At 34.9% G+C, this 25,342-nt stretch overlaps 1 protein-coding gene across 2 annotated transcripts in view; it reads left to right on the plus strand.

Annotated features, from left to right (window-relative positions):
* The first annotated feature begins 376 nt into the window (after window positions 1-376).
* Window positions 377-25,342, plus strand: part of LOC128170923 (multiple epidermal growth factor-like domains protein 10) — a 51,104-nt gene continuing 26,138 nt past the window's right edge. For both annotated transcript variants that reach the window (XM_052836688.1, XM_052836689.1), the window contains exons 1-2: window positions 377-533; window positions 20,311-20,526. In XM_052836688.1, the coding sequence (XP_052692648.1) occupies window positions 446-533; window positions 20,311-20,526 (304 nt within the window). In that variant the 5' untranslated portion in view covers window positions 377-445. The remainder of the gene's footprint in view (window positions 534-20,310; window positions 20,527-25,342) is intronic.

Raw genomic sequence — 25,342 nt, forward strand, 5'->3', positions numbered from 1 at the left:
AAACAGCAGCTTAATTTACTTAACAAAGAATTGTAATCTCTGTAACTTGCTTACAACTCATCGAATGGCAATAAAATTTTGGTTGCCTATCAAAAAAGCATTGTAAACATTAAAATCGAAAAATAAATTAACCAAAATTGTGACCATGCCCCTTTGAAATAAAGAAAAAATGAAAACATAGTCATGATATATGTATGCATCTAATATGAAATTAAGATTAAACAAAACTGTATTGCTATTTCATGTTAAAAAATCGAGGTTTTCTTTGGTGTATGCTAGTCGATGAATATTATAATAAGCTCTTTTTACTTCTTGTTTAACTTCCTTGTCACGTGATCATTGAGTCTGCGCAGTTTTAACCTTCATGTTACTACTTTTTGCTGTTGCGTGGCCATGCCTATACTCATAGAGTGATCTTATTTGACCAGATCGACAAGACCCTATCATGGTGTCCCTATTCGGACACTCTGTGTATCACCTCGTTGTCCTCACTGTGTGGTTCTGTCTGCTGGCAGTATCCCAGGCGGCGTATGGTGAGTAAACTTAAAGTACAAGCTCATTTTAACAATAATAACGTAAATATACATCAACATAAGTGTACGTAATAAGACTTACAGTGTTTCACAAGTGAAATAATTGGATAGACATCCACTGTAAACTTGCAAAGACCAATGAACTACAAATTTCGTTGTCAAAATGGTTAAAAAACAGAATCAGAATGATGATGAAAAGTACTGGGACTTCTATCGTCCCGTAATTTAAGGTAATTGGGTTTTATGATTCTGATAGAAGCAGTCTCTAAGACTCTGGTTTACAATAATGCATGACAGATTTGACTATCATGTTTTGAAGTAAATATCTAAGTCCCGGTCACACTGTCAAAACTTAGAGCTACGAGCTATCACGATTCTGGGGAGTCATAACTCGACAAAACTCGGCCAGTTTGCAATGCTCCTTGATAAAAGGGGTATCAGTTCGATTTTTTTCTTGCAATTAATTCCATATTAACAGAAGATCAGCAAGATTGTTTATTTTTAACATGAGTTTTAGTCAACATCTGTACGATTTGTGCACATCACTTTCTCCAGAACTCGTACGGACAGGTACACACTTGGGCGAGTGTATTCGACCGTTGTATTAGTTCCTGACGAGTTGTTGCGATTGTTTTGCGAGAAATGCCCTAGTTGTCGATGTTTCACGCCTTTGCTATTTTTTTTGGCTGTGGAATGTTTACGGAAATGTACACACTCGGGTGACAGTTGCACTAGTTCCTGACGAGTCGTTAGGATAACGCGAAATGCCCGAGCGTTGTCGACTTATTACACCTTTGCTATTCATTTGGTTGTTGGCTGTATAACGTTTCACAACAATGGAGGAATGTGCTTCTAAAGATAATCTTATAGTCGCCCATACAAAAAGGCAGCCACTTTCGTTTTTATCTTTTTCTTATCTTCGGAATGTCTGTACTTATCTGAAACTTCCAGACAACTGATCCCGGTAATTGCACCCTTAGTGGACCATCACCATAGTGATGTCGAATAAATTTCGAAAGGAACACGTTTAAGTTTCACAATATAAAGTGCTGCCATTTCGTGAAAGGTGACTAAAATATATCTCAAGTGACTGAATGGAAGACCACTGGTATATAAGATAAGAAAGCCCAGAGGGCTCATTTGAGATTCAAGACTTAAAATACGAGATTCGAAATATGAAATTTAAGATTAAAAATTCGAGATTCAATATCTAAATTAACTAATCAAATCATAGATCAGAAAACCTGTATCTTAGCGAGATCATTCTGCTAGAAAAAAGATCATCTGCACATGCTCTTATATACAAAAAATGCTATATTCTCTCTAACTTAATAATTATTTGTCTTGATTTATACGCAGAAAATATAACTAGACTAGTTATAATACAATAACTTTCGCAGTGATTTTGCTCGCCTTGTGCATCCCGACCTGATGCTTTTAAACCCTGGAATATTTCACTATCGATAGTTTAAATCTGGGGCCCGTTTCTCAAAAAGGCGTAAATCTGAGCCTAAGTTAGTCCGACTAACAAAGTTACGCCAATATTTAGTCGGGTCTAAGTTGCGTTTCTGAAAGAGGCATAAATTAGGGTTTAAATGTCGAAAAACTTAGACATCTTCGCTGAGTACTAAGCATGCGCATATTGTATTTTGATTTGCTTTGATGCTATGATTATATGTGGTGGATCAATTTTCCAATTCATAGTACATGTACCCGAAAGTACGCATGTTATACTTTACCACTGAATGTTCAAGCTGTTCATGACATTTTATATTAATAAAAGTTGAACAAATGCCTATACACATATTCCCCAACTCCCTTTCCTGTTTTTGGTTTAATCGATCGATTGTTTTGTTTTGTTTTTTTTCGGGGAGGGGGTTGAAAGTCATATACACCATAAACAGGGAATAATTCGCCCTGTTTAATTTTCAATTATTTCACCCTCGTTGTCAGCGGGCGAATTTATGTTGATTTTCAATATCTAATATTAAGTAACTTAAGTAACAGCTGTGACTGGGCGAAGTCACGACAGAGTGAAACTGTTTGCAAGTGTAGAAGGACGGAAATTAACCGTGACCAAAATAACCCTGTATACAGTATCTTGATTAAAATAAAGATATAAAAGCAGTTATCTAAGAACACCCTTCCTATTTAAAAAAAAGTTTTATAAATAAAAGGTTTTTCCAAGTTTAATGGAAAAGGCATCTAAAAAAATCCCCTATCCACTTCCGGATAAGACATTTTGCACCTTTGCGGTTTTAACAAGTGCATGTGAGTTACATGTATACTTTTTCCCTATCTGCTTTGGGTTATTGGGGTGGGGGTGTATACAATTGTTACATAATAAGTATGACAAATGCAAGCTAGTTAAATTTGTAAATAATGCACACTGTTGTAAAACTGCTAAAACAACGTTTTTGTATTGCAAGTCGACAACTTCGAAATAAAAAAAATCCCATGATATACGTACATCTTAAATATGATCAAACAAAACTATCATAAATTCAAGTAATTAAAGATCAATTCAATCAAATGAGTACAAGTAAACAATGCATATAAATATGCACGAAGATCATTGATAGTACCTGTAAACCATACATATTTTAAAAGAATTACGATCGATGTTAAATATGAACGCAATTGATCACTTAATCATTTAATATTTATTCATTTGATAAGATATCGACGCTTCTGATTGGTCGAAAAATTTCTTTGATACCTGCATCAATAAAATTTTTGCCGGATCTACTTTTTTACATTTACATTTATTTACATTTTTTATTAAATGACACTTCACACTTTTTTTTATTTGAAAATGTTTTATTAAATGATAAGAAATGAAGATAATAATTTTTCTATTGATCGACGTATCAAAGAAAAAATTGACCGGAAAACTTTTTCATCAATGCGCTACCCGCATTGATGAAGTTTTCCGGTCAATGTTTTCTTTGATACGTCGATCAATAGAAAAATTATTATTAAATCCTAGAATTAATAAGATTAATGAATTTGATTTCCAAAAATTCAAGGTGTGCATGTGAAATTTTTTAATATTCGATAACCTTGAGAAACGCTTGTTAACAGATCTAAAATTGATACACACGCTGCACGCTTCTAAAACATATTTTTAAGTAATATTTTAACAAACAAAAATTGATTGTATCTAAATGCGAGTTCATAAACATTCCAAAATACATGTAGCTTTCATACGGTTTTGTAAAGATACTAGGAGTAAAAAAAATGAAAATGAGAATTCATACGTGTTTAAAGTTTTCAGTAATACATGTATAGGTAAAGAACAAACAACCACACACAAGGACAAATTACAAATGTAAACGTTTTGAGCTGCTCCTATTCATAATTTTGAAATCAGTTTCGTTTCACGGGTTCAAATCTGATTAGAAACATTAAATTCTAGTTCATGCTTACTGAGTATTGATTTAAAAAAAAATCAACAATCTATTCGTACTTATACACATCTATCTTGTTGGGCAATACATGTTTAATTAAGAAATAATCTTTTTAATTATTGTGTTTATATCATTTATCAGGGTACACCCATTCTTCACACTTTAGGTAAATTTCATTACGAGTAGTAAGTATATTACTTACGTTTAATAAGATGAGCCCATTATTTATCAAATTGATTTAATCTTAATTTATTTAGAAATAGAAAAAGTTATCGAACAATAGGTATTTTTGAAAGTTATACGTACATGTACAAATATTTAAATAAATGTGAATGTTTTCTTTAATAACACATAAAACAAACCAAAAAAAATAAAATTATCTGTATATTTTGCCTTAGAAACAAAACACTCGCCATTTTTGTGCACAGACTAAGAACTTACGCCTACCCATTAGCAGGCGTAGATTTAAACCCAGATTTAGTCCCGACTAAGTTTCCGCCTTTTTGTGAAACGCAACTTAGTCTGGTTTTGAGGTTTAGTCCCTGATTTAGTCCGGACTAAGCTTACGCCTGGACGTAGGCCTTTTTGAGAAACGGGCCCCAGGGGCCCGTTTCTCAAAAAGGCGTAAATTTGAGCCTAAGTTAGTCCGACTAACAAAGTTACGCCAATATTTAGTCGGGTCTAAGTTGCGTTTCTGAAAGATGCGTAAGTTAGGGTTTAAATGTTTAAGAACTTAGACATCTCCGCTGAGTACTAAGCATGCGCATATCGTATTTTGTTTTGCTTTGAGGCTATGATTATATGTGGTGGATCAATTTTACAATTCATAGTACATGTAGTACCCGAAAGTACGCATGTTATACCACTGAATGTGCATAGTTCAAGCTGTTCATGACATTTTATATTAATAAAAGTAGAACAAATGCCTATACACTTCTTAACATAATGAAATGTTAGAGAAAAACAGCTGATATGAAAGCGTCATATATAAGAGGTTTCAGAAACCAAATATGTGACAATTAAATGCATTGTAGATGATATTGAGGCACAATCTTACATATTAATTGAACGAAACAATACATAGAAATTAACTTCAATGTTAGTGTAAACTTCAAATATTTATAGAATACAGGGACAATGTACAGTGGATATGCCCCAATACGTCTGCAGAATAAGAAGTATGCTTCATAGACACTGTAGATCTTTAGACATTTTCAGATGCTGGGATAAGGCTTGATTCTTTTTTATCAATTCACTATATTATTTATAGAAAATAATATGACAATGAGTAACCAACAGCAACCAACTGAAATCGAAAATATCTTTTGTATAAATAATATTACATGAACCTTGTCCATCCTCTGTTCCAATATTGAAAGAATGTAGTCAATGACATGGAAACGATTCTTGATTTTCTGCGATTCAAATGATAATAGTTTCGAAAGATATTAATAGACAACAATTAACAAGACATGAATTATCAACATTTGAGGCCGAGGTCTCCCCATCTCCCTTTCCTGTATTTTGGTTTAATCGATCGATTGTTTTGTTTTGGGTTTTTTTCGGGGGGGGGGGGGGGGGGTAAATTGAAAGTAATATACACCATAAACAGGGAATAATTCGCCCTGTTTAATTTTCAATCATTTCGCCCTCGTTGTCAGCGGGCGAATTTATGTTGATTTTCAATATCTAATATTAAGTAACTTAAGTAACAGCTGTGACTGGGCGAAGTCACGACAGAGTGAAACTGTTTGCAAGTGTAGAAGGACGGAAATTACACGGGACCAAAATAACCCTGTACACAGTATCTTGATTAAAATAAAGATATAAAAGCAGTTATCTAAGAACACCCTTTCTATTTAAGGAAAGTTTTATAAATAAAAGGTTTTTACAAGTTTAATGGAAAAGGCATCGAAAAATCCCCTACCCCCTTCCGGATAAGACATTTTGCATCTTTGCGGTTTTAACAAGTGCATGTGAGTTTTACTTTTTTCCCTATTTGCTTTGAGTTATTGGGGTGGGGGTGTATACAATTGGTTATATAATAAGTATGACAAAAATGCAAGCTAGTTAAATTTGTAAATAATGCACACTGTTGTAAAAACGCTTTTGTATTGCAAGTCGACAACTTCGAAATTAAAAAAAAATCCCTTGATATACGTACATTTTAAATATGATGAAACAAAACTATCATGAATTCAAGTAATTAAAGATCCATTCAATTATATGAGTACAAATAAACAATGCATATGAATATGCACGAAGATCATTGATAGTACATGTGCCCCATACCTATTTTAATAGAATTACGATCGATGTTAAATATGAACGCAATTGATCACTTCATCCTAGAATTAATAAGATTAATGAATTTGATTTCCAAAAATTCAAGGTGTGCATGTAAAATTTTATAATATTCGATAACCTTGACAAACGCTTGTCAACAGATCTAAAATTGATGCACACTCTGCACGCTTCTAAAACATATTTTTATGTAATATTTTAACAAACAAAAATTGATTGTATCTAAATATATGCGAGTTCATAAACATTCCAAAATACATGTAGCTTTCATACGGTTTTGTAAAGATACTAGGAGTAAAAAAATGAAAATGAGAATGCATACGTGTTGTAAAGTTTTCAGTAATACATGTATAGGTTAAGAACAAACAACCGCACACAAGGACAAATTATAAATGTAAACTGTTTGAGTTGCTCCTATTCATAATTTTGAAATCAGTTTCGTTTCACTGGTTCAAATTTGATTAGAAACATTAAATTCTAGTACATGCTTACTGAGTATTGATTAAAAAAATCAATAATATATTCGTACTTATATACATCCATCTTGTTGGGGAATACATGTTTAATTTAGAAATAAAGCATCTTTTTAATTATTGTGTTTATATCATTTATCGGGGTATACCCATTCTTCACACTTTAGGTAAATTTCATTACGAGTAGTAATGTATATTACATACGTTTAATGAGGTGAGCCCATTATTTATCAAATTGATTTAATCTTAATTTATTTAGAAATAGAAACAAAGGGTATTTTCTAAAGTTATATGTACATGTACAAATATTTAAATAAATGTGAATGTTTTCTTTAATAACACATAAAACAAACCAAAAAATAAAATTCTCCGTACATTTTGCCTTAGAAACAAAACACTCGCCATTTTTGTGCATAGACGAAGGACTTACGCCTACCCATTAGCAGGCGTAGATTTAAACCCGAATTTAGTCCCGACTAAGTTTCCGCCTTTTTGTGAAACGCAACTTAGTCTGGTTTTGAGGTTTAGTCCTTGATTTAGTCCGGACTAAGCTTACGCCTGGACGTAGGCCTTTTTGAGAAACGGGCCCCAGAAGTTTAAAAAAATGTGGTTATGGTAAATAGCTTTTAAAACATATCCATTTTTCGCGGAGGGCGGTAGGGGGTTAGCCTAATTTTATTAATTTTGCCATGTAAATTAAAAGCTTTTATTTCCCGAGGAGCTCCAAAACATCTGACCCCCTCCCATCTAGATCTGCGCATGAAGATTTGTATCCGAAAGATTCTTCAAAACGAATATAAAATATTAGTCCGGTTTAAAAAAGGAATATAAGCATTATCTAACGTTTGTTTTTGTATACAGTCATACAATATTGGAAATAATCACTGAGATATTTTCACACCATTCGTGCCATGTAATTTATACAAGACATTTAGACTACTTTTCTAAAGTGAACAGCTTATAATGAGTCATAGTGTTTGTCATTGCTTTCAAAAGAAGAAGAATGCAGTATATTTAATATCCAAAGACGAGATAATAATGTCCCAATTTCATTTGTGGAGAATATGCGAAAATTTGATTGCATATATTTTTCATAATTTATCGTTTAATTTTTTTTATATGTTTCTTTTTATCATCAAGAAAAAAATGAAAGTATATTTACCACATCCAAATTAAATTTCCCTGTATCCCCCGCCCCCGCCAAAATTGACAATTTATTACGGGATGAAATTTAATCAGGAATCATTTTACAAGAAGTTGATTGTTGCCATGTTGCCACTGTCGCCATACACACTCCACGACACCAAAAAAAGAAACTGCGGGGAATGAATAGAAGTTGGCAGCTAATTCTCTCAAATATCTAGTGCAAAAACAAACAAATAAGCTGTGATTTGTTACCTATCCTGCAAAATATTAATAAAAAGTGTTATCATCACATAACAGACAATTTAATTTATGTATAGGCCTATATACATGTATGTTCAACAATCATGTAATTCTTTAGAATTTTTCTAAAAGACAAACCCGATTAGTAATTATTAACAAGTTGTTCAAAATTAATTCTGTCATATATATAAGTGTATTGGTGTATTTAACTTTATTTGAGTCAATTTGGGTAAACAGATATACCAGCACAGTCATGAATACAAAATATCTAAATATATCTAAAAATGAATATCTTTAAAACCAGTGAATGAAAAGCAACGCAAGTCTAACTCGATGCTTGAGTGTTAGACGTTGGTTTGGATGCAATGGTACAGTAGGATCTGCACGTAAAACTCCCTTCTTCTCTGTTTCGCCTTTATTCAACGATTAGGGTTTTCAAGTTTCCTTTTTTTTTTTGCTTGTCAATATTTTTTGGATGAGTCTGCTCCCTTCCCTGCCCTTATCCCCTCGCGGTACCAACGATGAAGGGAATTATAGTTTGTTAATAGGTCAGCCCTTCCCAAGCTACCTCCTTTCTTTTCTCCTTAAAAAGGCTTATCAAAAAATTGCTTATATACATGTATTTCAATGAATTTAAATCTCTCTGTCTGTCTCTCTCTGTGTCTCTCTCCCTCCCTCTCTGTGTATGTCTCTCCCTCCGTGTCTGTCTGTCTGTCTCTCTCTCTCTATTTCTGAGTTTGACAGTACGATTATCTCTGTCTGCCTGTCTCTCTGTCCGTCTCTCTCTCTCTCTCTCTCTCTCTCTCTCTCTGTAACCTCGACCATGACATTGGATTATGGGTAGACTATATTACATGCATTTGTTTTCTTGCCGTTCAGGTCGCATATATTCTATGTTTTCTAAACTTGTATTTAAATCATGGTGTCTAAGCTTTATCATAACATCTAGTTTAATAGGTTTATTTTTTTTTATTGAGTTTCGTTTCATAGCTAAAATCACACTCAATATTAATCATTTACATTAAATAGATCTTTTTCGTTTACCTATTTTGGACAGTTGAGTTATAACAGTTAACAGTTGTCACAAATTTACTATGTATCGGGGGAGAATACATATATTGGGTTTAACGAGGCCGGGTCTAATTAGTTCTGCCCTAGATTTTTTAATGAAATTTTTTACCTGAATTTCTACTGATATAATTATTATTTTAAGATTAAAAAATAAGACATTTACCACACCGTTTGTTTAGGGGGTCATCTCAAAGTTTGTTAATCTTTAACATAGGACCCTATGGGATTTCGCTTGAAATGTATCAATTTTGCACATTTTTTTAAACTTCTGCCCTAGGGATTTCTTTTTCTGTTCTACATATTAAAGTTATTGCTAAAAAGCATCAAATGGTCAAATAAAAAAACCCTTTTACCTCCTGGTTTGTTCCAGGGGTCTTATCAAAGTTGATTTTTGTATGCCCAATTTCCGAGTTTTGTCAGATAATGGCTATTTTTTATTTGACAAAGGCGGAAAAGGTGATCTTTATGGTATTATTAAAGCATTCAGACATATCTAAGTAATAAAAAAATGTATAACATCACATATTAAGGGTCATTAATATAAAATACATGGTTACTGTCTTGAAATATATGAATTAAGCTATATTTAGGCGGGTTAAGAAAACGAAACAGAGGGTTAGGCCTGCTGAACCCTCTTCACGTTTTCGACCCGAGCCCAAATATAGCTTCTACTTCGAGACAGTTATGTTTATTCCACAATATAACATTAATTTTACACATTAAACGAGCCATTTTCAACACATTTCGCTGAATGTCTGCAGTTGAAACTATCACGCCATGGCGTCAACCAAGCAAAAAGATGACGTCACAATACAAATGAAACGCTGCGCGAAAGCGTGCGTACTCGTTCTGTACTCGGCCTCGTTAAATGCATCGGGGGAAAATACATACAGAGCAAACAAAATCATGAAGATTAGCAAAGCACACAGTGTAATCACTAACTTAATTGTTGATACTGTACTGGGTTAATTCATCAAAGTTAATTAAATCATTATGTAAATACTATATAAGAGCTATTAAGGCATTTATTTGTAGATAAACACATGAACAAATGATCTTTATTTAGAACAGTTGGATGTCGCTTGGATATACGTTTCAGATCCATGATTTGATTGGACAATTTTAATATAGAATTTCGAATTTCGACTCTCGTATTTTGAATTTCGAATCTCGAAACTTCTTGACTTTCGTATTAAATCACATTTCATAACTTTAAGCTAACATAGAGTTGAAAATCAAACAAACAAATACTTTTTTTGACAAAATGATAAAAGGCAAATAAGAAGACCAAGACGACAAGGAACTAAAGTAGATATACAAAAAAGTAGTAGAAATAGAAACCAGGCATAAGAAATCCCAATCACTTTGAACTGCAAGCGTGCTAAGATAAAAATTACATACATTTTCGGAGTAAGGGGAGGAAAAATGATCTAAAAAAATGAAATTATCTAAGGTTTTAAACAGATTTGTGCGGTCAATTGTTAGACAACTATTCAGTTTGATATAAAATCAATTTATTCTGTGTTCACAATTATTACAAATGATATACAACTCAGAAGAGAGCTTATATTCCAGTTCCTCGTGGCCTCTGTGGTCAAGAGTCTAAACAAAAAGATATAGACCCGTAAAAAGAACGCCGAACACATTTAAACTTGTTTGCGTAGACTCTTTGAGGATAAGAACATCCTCGAAAATGGCTATCAAACAGATGTGTGATGAGTTTGATAGCCCGTGAAAACGTTTCCGGGGCATTGCAGAGGCAAAGTATCGTAAACTAAAAGAGCCCATACTTTTTAGTTATGAAAGCCGTTTTATCCCCGTCCTCAAGATTAACCTTAATTTGCCAGTTTGCGGAGTGAACATCTACTTTTTAAATCCAGAGGCTACCCGCTATCACGTTGAGACACTCCTTGATGAGTGAAAGCGGATAGGTGCCTTTAACCGTCATCTTGTTGAGCGCCCGATAGTAAACGCACCACCGCACAGAACCGTCTTTTCTTCCTTATCAGCGCGAAAATAGCCACCCAATCTGACGTAGACTATTGTATAATTTCTGCGGCCAGCATGCGGCCTTCATGAACCTCTTCCTCTCCTTGGAAGACCGCTGGAGTGCTGCTTATGCGCTGATTAATAGGCCGTGCGTTTCAAGTCTCAATCTGATGCTCGATAACTGCGAACTCGCCCTGTTTTAAGTCACAAACAGTGAATACATCCGAACATTGTGTTATGAGTCGCACGGCCTCATGAAGCACTTCAGGCGGAGCATTATTCCGGATGTCGTCAAGTAACCCCGTCATGTGTGAGGGTACTTCGGAAGAACCTTTCACTTTGACTTGTTTCACAAATGCCTTCGAGATTCCTGATTCGGTCGCAGGCATCGCAGTTGCTAAAGGCAGCCCCTGCCGAAAAAAGTGCCTTCTGCATGAGGTTCATGAGGCACATTTAACCCTCGTTCCGGAATATTTAAATGACCTTGAAAGAGTTCACCCTACAGTACAGGGAATTTCAACATGGGCTCATGAATAAAATCAGACATCTTGCCAGTAATTCCAGAATTGATCACTTTCATTGACAATGGAGGTAAACGTACGTTGCATGGGCTGTTTGGTCAGACTACCCTCATGCGAAATTCTCCTTTGCAGCAGAGTAATTGTACTCCATTTTTTGCATAAAGTCAATATCCAGGAACATGTCGATTTGTCAATCCCCTGTGCGCCCCCTGTCAGCCCCTGTGCACATCCCCTGTGTGCCACTGTAAGCCCCTGTCATACCCTGTAAGCCCCTGTCATCCCCTGTAAGCCACTGTATTTCCCTGTGCGTGCCCCTGACATTCTATGTACGTTCTGTAAAGTAAACAAATAGCTTTTAAATAATCCTGAGTTTTAAAAGTTAATATTCAGCATTCGTGTTTTAGACGGTGCTCGTTTTTCTTAAGTTTGCATTTCATAGAGGGCAATATTATTAAAAATGTTAATAATCCTGATCCAACATTGACACAAATCAAGGTATACACGTACTTTTTGTAAATAATTTAAAAACAATAAGTGAAGGAATGAGGGATGTCTGCAATGTTCTGTGCCACGTAACCTGTCTGAGCTAAAGCGCATAATAACACAACATGATCAGCACGTGCATAAACACCAAACACCGATCGAAATGACCACCTACATTTTGACTGTTTTGCCCAGTGTAATGATGCATAGAATTAAACAGTTTTTATGAAGTTCATGTAAATAGCTGATCTTCGTTGTCAACATTTTTTGTTGTTGGGCAAATCATGAGAGAGAAAAAGAGAGACAGAGAGAGAGAGAGAGAAAAAGAGAGAGAGAGAGAGAAAGAGAGAGATATTATTATTTTACTGATAGACCAGTTCATTGGGATAGACGGGGGGATAGACCAGTTTATTGACACTTTTAAATTCTATCAGTGTGCATTTTCCAGATTAGTTATTTATATGCATTATTGTATATATATATATTTAGAGCAATGGTACAGGTAATGAATGATTTAATGCATATCTACAAATGACGGTAACGGGGTAGCATAGCTGTATAAACACACAATGATGATCTTAAACAATGTTCCGGGTTTGGGATTAGAAAGATATCATACATTTGTTTAAATTTGATTTGATTTGAAAAAATGAGAAATATGAGAGCAATCTACAGTTTTAATTCATATCACTGTGCCAAATGATGTTCTGAATTTAAATCTTTCTTTTCATTTTTTTTAATTCTTAGAACTGAGAAATCGAAATTTGTACTTTCTTGTTTTTTCTTGACAGACTGAAAAAAGTCATAAGGGGTGTTTAAACAATATATTGCATCATCGTGTAGCATTACCAAGCATCAAGGCCCTAGGACGTGTGTATATACATATACAAGTACACGTGTGTCTGTCACCTCATTGTTCCCAATCTCGTTACCGTGCACTGCAAATTGTCAAGAACGTCCTTGTACAGTAGCTATTATATAATCACTGACCGACCATTCATATCTTAGGAAGTGTGTGTATATATACATGTACACGTGTGTCTATCATCTCGTTTATTCCTACTTCGCTATCGTACACTGCAAATTGTCAAGAGGGGTTGTTTACAGTAGCTATTATGTCAACATCCTCTCCTTTGGAAAGTATAGCTTCAATTAGCTAGTTGTTAATCGTGTTTTCAAGTTCATTGATCAACTGATCTTGTGTAGAAAAAAAACATTGATGAATCAAAAATCAATTTAAATAATTATAGAGAATTTGTCATGAAAAATTAGAATTGTCATTTTTTTCATTGCATGTTTAATTTTAAGGAAAATAATTCCCGGGTAAAATATTAGTATCTTTAATGAAAAAGCAAAACAAACTCTCTCGCTCTCTCTCCCTGTCTCTGTCTCTGCCTGACTATCTGTCTGTCTGTCTCTCTCTCTCTCTCTCTCTCTCTCTCTCTCTTTCTCTGTCTCTCTCTCTCTCAGTATCTACATAAACTCCTTAGGTTACATGTGTAGAAAACACTTAGTTTAGTTCTACATTTACATGTAATGTGTGTTGTGTATGTTCTAACAAGGCTGCAGATTGATAAAGAATTGGTAATGAAATTAGCATTGTATGTTTACTTATGAAGAAATTGATTCCCGAGGAAACTATATAATTAAATATTTAATTAAAAATCAATGCAAACTCTCGCTTTCTCCCTGACTGTCTGTCTCTCTCTTTCTCGCATATAATTAATCAGGTTTTTTTTATTTCTCGACCAATATCGAAATAACCTCCTACATGTTGGAAAAAGCATTGACATGTTCTGACCTTGGCGGCAGGACGGCGTTTTAAAACAGAACTTACGACCAAATAAATTTAATGAATGTTAAAATCAATATTTCATTTTGTTGGCTGTAAAATATTATCATGGACATCAAAGCAGTTCTATAAATATGGTTATATCTAAGTTTTGTTCTTTAAATATCATTCCATGAGACTGAAAATATTAACGACTCTGCCGTAAGTTCTTTTGTATAACGCAAATTTCTGTTCACTGGCAATTAATTAAATTTACTTTGATATCTTCCACTTTGCAGTAAAAATGGATATGGAAATTAGATTTTAGAAATTAATGAAATTGATTATGATAATAAATCATCAGTTTTACCTCAAATTAAGAGTCCAATAAGCTGGTCAGAAACATATTAAACAAACATACTAAAATAATTTCTTAGCCAAACTTATATAAGCTATTGAAGCTATATTTTGCTATTCACGGGAAATTAATAAAGGTATATCAAAATACTGGGTTAAAAAAAGGAGAAAGGCGTACTCTAATGGAACATGGCTACTTATAAATTCTACATTCTGACTGATTTACTGGTTTTAGTGTGTACCTATATGTTTAGATATATTCAAAATTAAATGCTTAATACCATGTGTAGTGCTTGATCTTTGGTTTTATTTTATTATTTATTACCAAGAATCATACGATTCATAGGTTTAGGATATTCATAGTAAAAGTGTACATCTATGTGTAGAAAATTTTAAAAATGAACAATTCACTCTATGTATTTTTATGTCTGTTTTTCAAACATAATGGAGTGGCAATGTTCCTGAACTCTGAAGGACTACATGCTCTGACGGCTTTCACATCTATCTAAAATAATCCCCGCCCTCGCGTGAGGTTTACCACCCGGTGAATCTCAAGTCTTTAGTTTTTAGCATGATTATATAAGTATCAATAAATATTTAACAAAAAAATGTGATTTCTAAAATTACGATAACAGTGCGTCTTGTGATTTGGCGCTGTTAAGTGCAAAATTTGACTTATAGCTCAAAATATAACATATGTGATTTAAATAGTTGAATAAAGTAAATACTATTGAAAAAAAAAACAAAAGTCAAAAGCCGTACAGATGATGTCAGGGGTATACACAGGGAAGTACAGTGGCTTACATAGTGGGTTGACAGGTGCATACAGGGGATGACAGGGGCTTACAGTGGCACACAGGGGATATATACAGGGGCGCACGTTAGATGTCAGTGTATACATGGGCTCTGTATAGAGGCTGAAAGGGAGTGTAGAGGTGATGACAGTGAAAACACAGGGGGTGACAGGGGATTTTCATACGGACATGTGTTGTTAGAGCTAGCAGTGTGCAATGTCGAGTACTGCACTCCCTGGGACACCATCTACCTTAACCGGTATGTGCCGCACACTTTCCCCACAGGCAAAGCTCCCAGACCTGACAGATGGCACAACTCGAGAAGCCGCCCCAACTCTTGGAGTATCGAGGGAACTTACATTCTTGTTGTCACCACTTTTACCCACGCGAGCTTGTGGATAAGAGGATTCGACCCGATATTTGTTCAGGTAAACTCGCTTTAAATACCACTGCTGATAGCATGCAGAACATAAAGCAGACCCCTGCTGACAACTGCGAGGACAAGGGGGATAGCCCCCCCCCCCCCCATTCCACGCATTACTGGCAATAGCTAAATGAGCAACAGGCTCTGGCCTCTGTGGCAGATCACGCCTTGCTTGTCTATAAGAATCACTACACAGCGAGTATATTGAGGATCTTGACTGCCCTGGCGGACACACCTTACAACGATTTCCACCAAAGTACGGCCCCATTACTCTGATACACTATTCACGTGTCCCGACATTGCTGTCCGATACGTGGCCTACCCTACTGTCTCCAGTATTCCAGTGGTCTGGGAATGCCATCCATGAATGCTATCTGTGACTGTGTCTCTGGCCAGGAAAACCATCATCAGTTGGACTACCCTCCCACTATTACTTGTACCATTCGAGCAGGGATCACAGTGTTAGCAACCCTGGAAAACCTAGCATTCAATACAGGGTCCCTATCTAGTGTCCATTGTTATACCCCTGTAAAACAGTTACTATATAACTCTATACGAAAAAAAGTCCAGCATTTTGACTGTTTGACTGGAACTGTTAGATTGGAACTGTTAAAATTGACCGTTAAAAAAAGACTGTTGACCGGTGACGTCACATTCCGCGAAAACGTGTTATTGACTAGAAGGGGTATAACAAAACAGTTGTTGACTGTGTCTCGGGCAACAGTTTGCGAGCCGGTCCGACCAATCAACAGTTGCCCTCGACCCCAGTCAACAACTTTATACTGTTCCATGACCCATTTTCGCCTCAAGAGGCGGGATGGCGTGCGCGTTCTCCCTGGGACTTAATCCCTGAGAGTGATTTTCCCCCAAGTTCCCTGACACCTTCACCAAAAATTTTGTAATCTAGGCAAACTGTGACTCGAAAGCTAAAACCCGTGCTTTAATTAAAACACAATTGTGGTCCGCCGGGAGGACTCCATGGCCCGTGAATTGTTAGACCCAGCTGTTTCTTACACACCCATTTTTTAAGTAGCCCTATTCCCACTCACCCCTGGGTAAGGATTATGTCTACCTACCCTATCACAGTATTATCTTTCATTACCCGGGCGTGCGGAGTGCTGTACACTGGCGGCATAAAAAGGTGTTATCAAGTCTAAAAGCTGGTCAGACCTATTGTACACCTGACCTCCTACTGCATTTATATCCTCTAAGCTTGGGTTCCAGCTAGATCAGCTTCCCTAGTTCCCTTGCCATCCGGGACATCCATGAAACTCGTCACTCGAGAGCCAACCCTGCCCAAACCAAATGACCAATGCTTGGTGTGTTAATAGTGATTTTTGAATTTAAACAACTGTGTGTACCTGTCTGAAGCCTGTGTCGGAGAGATACAGCCCTATTATAGGCATAGATCCGTATCAGGACAGATCTCGAGGCGGCGACCTGTGATTCGGATAAAGCCCTAGGATACGTCACACAGAGTCCCGTCATCTTTTGTGATATACATGTTTTCGTTTTAACTTGAAGTTCTCATATATTTAAAGCCATTTTTCTAATCCTAAATCTAAATACTATACTTATCTAACATAAAAAATTTAGAAATCGCTTATATGAAAGAGTTTCGTACAATGGACGGTAGTTTTTAAAACAAATTTCATTTTTTCATTTAGGTAGCAAGGGACAGTTTCGAACAAAGTACCCGTCAATATTTTTTGTAAAATTGAGAGTTGCTGTACTTGAAGGCTTATGGGTGTTGCTAAAATTCATAAAATGATTTTTTAATGATTATCATTAGTTAAAGGGGTGTCTCTTGTTGAATTTGATATGCAATATGTAGGCCCCATATGTTAGGTACAATGTACATGAGAATCAGATGTAAAATGCGAAACCTGCGGCTATGACTGTTGTGCTGACTTTACACGGTGAAATTGCAAGTTACAGACGGGAGGTAAAATAACACGAAAAGTAGGTGGATGGGACATTGTAAACTATACACCGGTAAGTTTCTGACATGTGATAGTGCAACATGCACGCGGTACGGAAGGTCAACCCTCTGCAGGGAATTAGCTGGGGGAGGTCTAAAAAGCTGAAAAATCATGAAAAATTAGCAAAATATGAAAGGTTCAAAATCTGATAAAAAGCAGTATGTAGAGGATTTTACAGGTTTTGATTAGTAATTTTCTTCAGAAATTGGTGATTGGCCTTATCAAGAGTGAATTAAAGGTATTTGTGCTGAATGGGAACTGAGGAAATTCTAGTTACAGAGTTCCGAAGACATGCATCCCTTGGCTACAATGAATTGTATCAAAAAAACTGTCCCCTGCCACCTTAGATAAAGTGATTTTCTTCAGACTTCAAACTTGTAAGTTTTGAACTGAAAAACAAGAAATCTACGCTATCGAGTAAAACGTTAAAAATTCCCCAAAAAAAAACTGTAAGGGAAGAAGCGCGTTCTCGTTGCTGTAGACTTCCTATCGATATAAACAATGAAATCAAATATAATGTTATAAATGTTTTCTTTCCCAAAATTTTTACAAAACAGTGTATTCCAATCGGTTAGAAAATGAAATAAGAATGTAAGTCCTGAGTTCGAATCCCGTTGGAGCTTTTATAGTTTTTACATTCCAAATATGTTTAAAATATATTTTTTTTTTTTGTCAAATATTGTAACTTAAGAAAAACCGGCGATAGTAATTTGTTTATTGCCTGACGTCATGACGTCAGGCATATCTAAGGTTTAAAAGTTGCAATCTCCGAAACAGTGCAGACAATGGGAAAAGCAATATCATGATATATCACTAAAAAGATTAACCGATGCATGTTTAAGATGTCGGCATTTACGTTCACAGTTGATAAAATCAGTGTTATATGGCATGTTATAACAACAGCGAGCAAGAGTTTTCAAGTAAAAGGGACGTTCACCATGCAATACACGTGTGTAATCCTGATTTGAAAATAGATCAGCATTCCACCATATTTGAACGGTGAAAAAGGGGAAGGAGGTCATCGCAACAAGTTATAACATATTGTCTATTACAGTACAATGTAAGTAATAATTAGTGTTGGATTATCACTATTACAAGAGAGTCATCAGTTTGAATTAAAATAAAGGTATATTTATACAGCTGGAATGTTTACTGGAGGAACTAAATCGCCAAAGTGGGGTGTGACCCGATTTTCGTTCAGTCGGGCGATTTCATTAATCTTGAAAAGTGATTATAACTATTAAATGTACACTACTACATTTTGACAATTACTAATCAAATGTGTTTCTTAATTCGATAGATTTCTTCCAAAACATCCGAACCAAAGTATAATATACATGTATGTAGCTGTTACAGAACAAATGTCAACAATTCATCTGATCCCATCCCCATGGTTCTCGGTAATAGCAGAATTTCGCGCCATAATGTCTCATTCATAGTTTTTGCGTGTTTAAATCACAGGCACGTAGCATCGGGGGTTGGGGTGAGGAGGCTGCTTCCCCCTTCACCACTTTTTTGGCAGCTGGCACTTTTCTTAACTTTATAGGATAAATGGAAATATCATGGATTTGCCCCCCCCCCCCCCTCCACTTTTGTAGGAGCATGCAATAAATGAAACTGCAAATAAGGAATTCTAATTGAATTGAAGTTACAGTTAGGGTTTTTTTCAATGAATTTGAGAATTCATCCTTTTTTAATTGCTTTTCAAGATGATTTTGATTAAGCTGCCCACACACATTCAAAATCAAAACGTGTTTGTATACCCTTTCATATTTCATATGGTTGGACATTTTTAAAAATGCCTTTCAGTTGATTTTGCATCTTAATTAATATAACAAATACATGTACAATTAAAAATACCCGACTTTTTACCCTCCAGCTTTCAAGCTTACATAAACTTATATGATATGTGTACATTCCTAAAAAAATGAATTGATAAAATAAATGAATTTCAATGAATTTTAATTGATATATATATTTACATGTTCTAGATCGAGGAAAAGACTGATATTTCGTCCTTAATTTGCACGTTCCGTTTATAAATTTATGATCAGCAGCGAAAATTAAAATTCATTTCTGATAAGCCTAATTGATACATGCATGCTTCTATTGAATAATTTTGTTTAGTCAGGCAAGCATTTTTGAAAGCTATTACTTGTAATATACTTCTGTCCACGTTATTAAAATGTGCCCCATACCACCTTTACAAGCACTGGATTTTACACTGGATCCGCCTCTGGTATTAATTAGTATTGAAAAATTAGACATAATGTGAATCTAGGAAACAGTGGTTCCATGTTGCGCGTCAGATGAATGGCGGGATCTATAGGATGTATTAAAAGTCTGCCTTCTACTCTCCTTTCATGTATATACCGGTATATCAACAGATACAGTTAATGACATTTAAATCTCGGTGATAAGGCCATTTACCATGCAGTGTGGCTCTTTATCGTGCCGCTGCCTACATGTATCTTGGCACGATATCTCAGCTTTCAAAGTCCCTTTTCAAAAGACAGGAAACGTTCTATTTTTAGAGGGAGGTTTTGTTGTGTGTTTTGTTGGATACAGTTTAAATTATGTAAACAAACAGATCAATCTTTAGACTGATTTTCAAAAATTGGTTGACATTTACAACCAAAATATATACATTCCTGATAACAGTTAGAATTTATTTATATTACTATGAATGTTAATGTATTTATCTAATTCATAGTTAAAGTTGTTTAGGTATAGAGATGTTTTTAATTACCAAAGCATCGTGTGTTGATATACATCCCGAGAATGACACTATACTGTGTGTTTATCTTCACAGTTAATGTCGCCCTCAACAAACCAGCGTACCTACAGGACCCATCGTATAGTGACGCCAGTAACGCTGTGGACGGACGTAAATCAGACCTGAGTGAGTGGGGAGGTCAATGTGCTGTATCATATTGGAAACAAACCGCCACCTGGTGGGTGAACCTGACAACTATCCATAGCATCTACAACATCACCATATACTTCTTGATGACATATGGTCTACAGGGTATAGTCACATTTTATTCTTTTATATTTACCCTCAGATAACAGTTCTGTTAAAACTCAAATTATATTTATTTCCACTGACTATTATATTTAAGAATTATCCTATTGTGTTTGATGTAAAAGTTCGTACCACGATTTGATTATGATGTTTGAAATAGTTATTATGCAGGTTTATTTCTTGATTTTTCGATAATGCCGTGCATTGTTTTTACACGATAGCTCCTTTATTTTCCACGTTTGTTTGATTACCAATAATTTCTTATGTTTGTATTGCTTATCGAACGAAATATTGAACACAACTGAACTTTCGTAAGAATGCTGCTTTTTCACCCGCTTTTAAACTTTAAAAACAACACGTTAGTCATGTATTTGTATTCTACATAGCGACCGACTGTTAAAATGTTAAATACTTTTAAAAACATGTACATGTAACTCAAGGATTCGAAGAGTTTGAAAAATATGTTAACACGGTAAACTTTTCATTTGATTTGATGGGAAAATCTTATTCTTCGTGACATTTACAAGAAAAGTGCTTTTAAAGAAACAACTTAAAACTAAATCTATATGTATGAATGAAATATAAGTGATAATCTGCACGAAACATAAGTTGTTCTTTTGTGCATTCTGACAACCCAAATCCACGTGTTATGTGTATTTTTGAGATATTTAACGTACACACATTTTTTGTGTTATTAGACTCTCAGTCTGTCATAACATCACCGAGGTTTTATAGTTTAAGCATTTATATGATAATATATTCATCTCAGGTCACATGCGCGGATCTAGAGGGGGGGTCGGGGGGGTCCCGACCCCCCCCTGGAAAATGAAAATTTATTAAATTTACATAGTAAAATTATCGCGAAAATATGCCTCGGACCCCCCCTGGCAAACACAATTATCCTTCGGACCCCCCCTGGAAAAATTTTCTGGATCCGCGCATGGGTTAGTTACATACATGGTTCTAAATTCAATAACATTAACAGGTTTGAAAAAAAAACCCAGTCATTAATACTGTTATACTTTTGATATAAAGTCAATGGCATCGCTGTTTTATCATTGAAGAAAAAAATATATTTATCGCTAAATATATACACTACACGACCGCGGATCCAGAAAATTCTTCCGGGGGGGGGGGGGTGGGGGTAGGGTGGTCTGATAGGGTCTGAGGCATACTTTTGGCAATTTTTTTTATACAAATTTAAAGAAAAATTAATTTACAAGGGGGGACCGGACCCCTCTGACACACACCTTTCCTCTCTAGATCCGCGCATGCTACATGTAAGACCTCTGTGAAAATTACCATGCATGGACGCTGCACAATAAACGTCATTTATGATATTTTCTCATCCTTTTTTTATGCATACAATCAACAAAGATGATGGGTGCATAAGGCGTGTAAAACATCCATGCACGGTCGGACAAGATACTGAGAAATTAGAATATCAAATGCAAATCATTCTAATATTTTAAAAAATATCATTTAAAACAATATATATTTAACATATCATTTATTTTTAATCTATAAATATGTTCAATACTGGGAATATGTTGATTCAAACAGACATATACGTATCAAAACCTGCAAATAGTGTTTTTTTTTTTTTTTAGAACTTAAAGGCATTTTCTTATATAGAGTGGGTCTGTGCTCTATATTTTTTCTCATAGCCTAAACAAGGTATAATGGAAAACAAACCGATTTCAAACAACAAAAACGTGGAGAGGTGACCCACTATACATTAAAACTATTATTTTGTATCCCAACATTTGAACGTTTTAAAAAAATAATACAAGTCCGTGAATTCGAGGCCAAAGTGACACATAGTATTTAAACAGCCTACTTTGTTGTGTCTGAAATGGCTCAGTTGTTAGAGCACCAGACATGCAGCTAACCTTATATATCTAGGGATTTTGTGTCATGGGTTTGATAGCACACACATTTGGGGCAATATTTTGTTTATTTTTTGTTAAATATATTAAAAACTGAATATAGTTAGAAATTGTGCTTTTGCAAACTTGAATTAAAATATATTTAAATAGATTCAATTTAAAAAAAATCAAAAATGTATTTTACGACTAAACTGAATGGGCATTTGCGCTATATATTCCCTATACACCTTCTTTTGCCGATATTGACAGTCAGTGTTTCTTATGGGTGTTTGTTACAATGTACAGCAAAAATAATATTTCGAGAATCGGAGAATTGTTCAGATTAAAAAAAACAGATAATCACATTGCCGATGTCTGTATTGAGAGAGAGAGAGAGAGAGAGAGAGAGAGAGAGAGAGAGAGAGAGAGAGCGCGCAAGTTGGGGAGGGGGTAAAGAGAGATGTATTCATTCAATCATTCATTTCTCAACATTACTAATAAGAACATTTGATTTGGTTAATAATCAAAACCCAGTGTGATAACCCACTAAATATAAGATACGTCTATCAGTTCTCGTACTATCGATATACACATGGAAATTAATCTTGCATTTGAAAAAAAGAAAACAACAAATGTGGATAATTCTTGATTATTCCAATGATTACAGTTTATAAAATCGCATCAGAGATACAACGCTGTACACATACAAGCTTGAAGAATTTATTTGTTTGATTAAATAATTAAAAGTAGGTAATTTTTGCAAATATATATATCAAGTCTACATGTAGCATTGGTTTAAAATATCCTTTATGGTAATAGTGGTCATTAATCTTGAATTCTTAGGATAGTTAATATTAAATGTACACAATTTATTAAGGTTTTCCGCTCTCAGCGGAAAACCTTACTATTATTCTGAAAATTTTTCAAATTTCTTCTTATTTTTTTTTTCTTCTAGACGCCAACTTTGATCCTTAATATCTCGCTCGTTTGTTCACCGATTGTTTTGAAATTTTCAGGACTGATAACATGCCGCGTGATGTTGTCGTTGCATATTTTAGTTGAGGAAAATCCATATCCGGTTTTGAGTTATTCCCCTTTTAGTAAAATTTAACGACTTCTTTTGTCCAGGGGGGTTTAGCTATAACGATGACTGGCAGAGTCTCAAAGATGGGCTGGTTTGGAAGCTAATACATTGAATTTGTGCGAGATATATTTCATTTATTATTTAAATGCAAATAAAAGAGGTGGTATAGATGTTGAAACAAAGGTAAGAAAAAAAATCAAAAAAATTCGCGTATTTTCCGTGTTAGTTTTCTACCTGATAAAAATTTGTTATAACATGTATTTTAAAAGTTCTTGGTCTTACCCAGACCTTTCATTCAGTATACCGAAAAAGGGGCTGGCCCCTATAATTAGGGAGTTAGAGGCGTCCAACGTTTCTTGTCAATAACTTACAAAGGAATAAAAATTTCTAATGCATTATTGAAGCAAAGTTGTAAAGAAATTAATTTTGAATCCTTCCATAGTATTCAATTTAATGTTTTCGTAATTTATAGTCAGTATTTGCAGAAACAATTGTTGTCAGTTCGGTCCATTTTTGTGGGGGTGCGCACGTTTATGAGGTTATGAAAGGACTTCTTGTAATGCACTAACTGATACATGTAGCGCGCCAAAATAATTCCACATAAAATTCCCAAATGTTTTTATTCATATGTCCATTTTCATTTCATAAAGATGAACCTCTCTGACCTTATTTTTGTTGTTTGTTTCATAACTGTGCCCCTGTCTATATTTAGATGCATTACGAGACTCAGGTAACCGATCGATAAGAGAGTCGCTAGCTGTATTCATGGCCGTCGCCTAGACGACAGTGCATGTGCTTGTAGAGCTGGACGTTCACGTTTAACGCCCCACTGTGTTACTTTGAATTGTTTCAGTACTGGGAGATGTGTTAATAAAATGGTTCCAATACATGGTAATCAAACTCAAATTTTCTACAATACGTATACACGGCCGTCTTATAAAGCACAATGTGTATTACTGACATGACAAATGTACGCGAACGCGGGATTGCTCCCGATAGAACATTTCTTTTAAAGCAAAAAAAAAAATAATACTGATTTGCGATGAACATAATATAATTATCATCGTGGAGATGATTTCAAAAAGTGAATGTAATATTCGTATACGATAATATTTGAATCCAAAGCCGCTAGTTTTAAGTTACGATTATTAGGGATATTAATTATGACTTGCCCCGCGTTTCACGTTTTTTACTTGCAAAACATCTACAAACGGAAATACCAAACAACCTTCAGCAGCAACTTATAAATTATTTATTCCATACACAATTCTAAAGAGGTAATTAAATAAATTTTATAAATGCTTTATACTTGTACTCGCTATCTTCCATGGAAAAAAGTGGCATGGAAAAAATGTTGTTCAATGTTCATCAAATACGCTGTAGTCTTAGCAATCGAAAATAATTAACAAACTGTATATTAGTATTGATAGATTGACATATCAACAAACATTCAGACCCGCAATGTGTTTTTTTTTACAAGTTCTATAAAATGTAGACCTAATGACTGAATTATTTACCGTTTTCGGTCTGCGTTATTTTGAATCACGTGTGTACGTTATGTGTAGCCATATAGATGAACACTTTAAGTGTTTAATTTTCAAAAGAAATTGTGTACATGCAGAGCAATGCAATGCTAGGACAATTAAATTTCAACAATGTATATGGTTAGGCCGGTCGGACTGATACTGGTTCTGCTTGTTCTACAAATAGCGAATGTAAGACGAAGTATTGGGGGTGTTATATTTTAAACAAATATAAGTATTGCTTTCTTAAAAGCTTGCATTACTCAACTTAGTATTTTATTGGAAGCATTCTTAGTTACCTTAGCTGCATATATGTACCAATGACAATGAACTTTATTCTCAAT

This window comes from Crassostrea angulata, chromosome 2 (genome assembly GCF_025612915.1).
Source record: "Crassostrea angulata isolate pt1a10 chromosome 2, ASM2561291v2, whole genome shotgun sequence".
NCBI classification, from domain to species: Eukaryota; Metazoa; Mollusca; class Bivalvia; order Ostreida; family Ostreidae; genus Magallana; species Magallana angulata.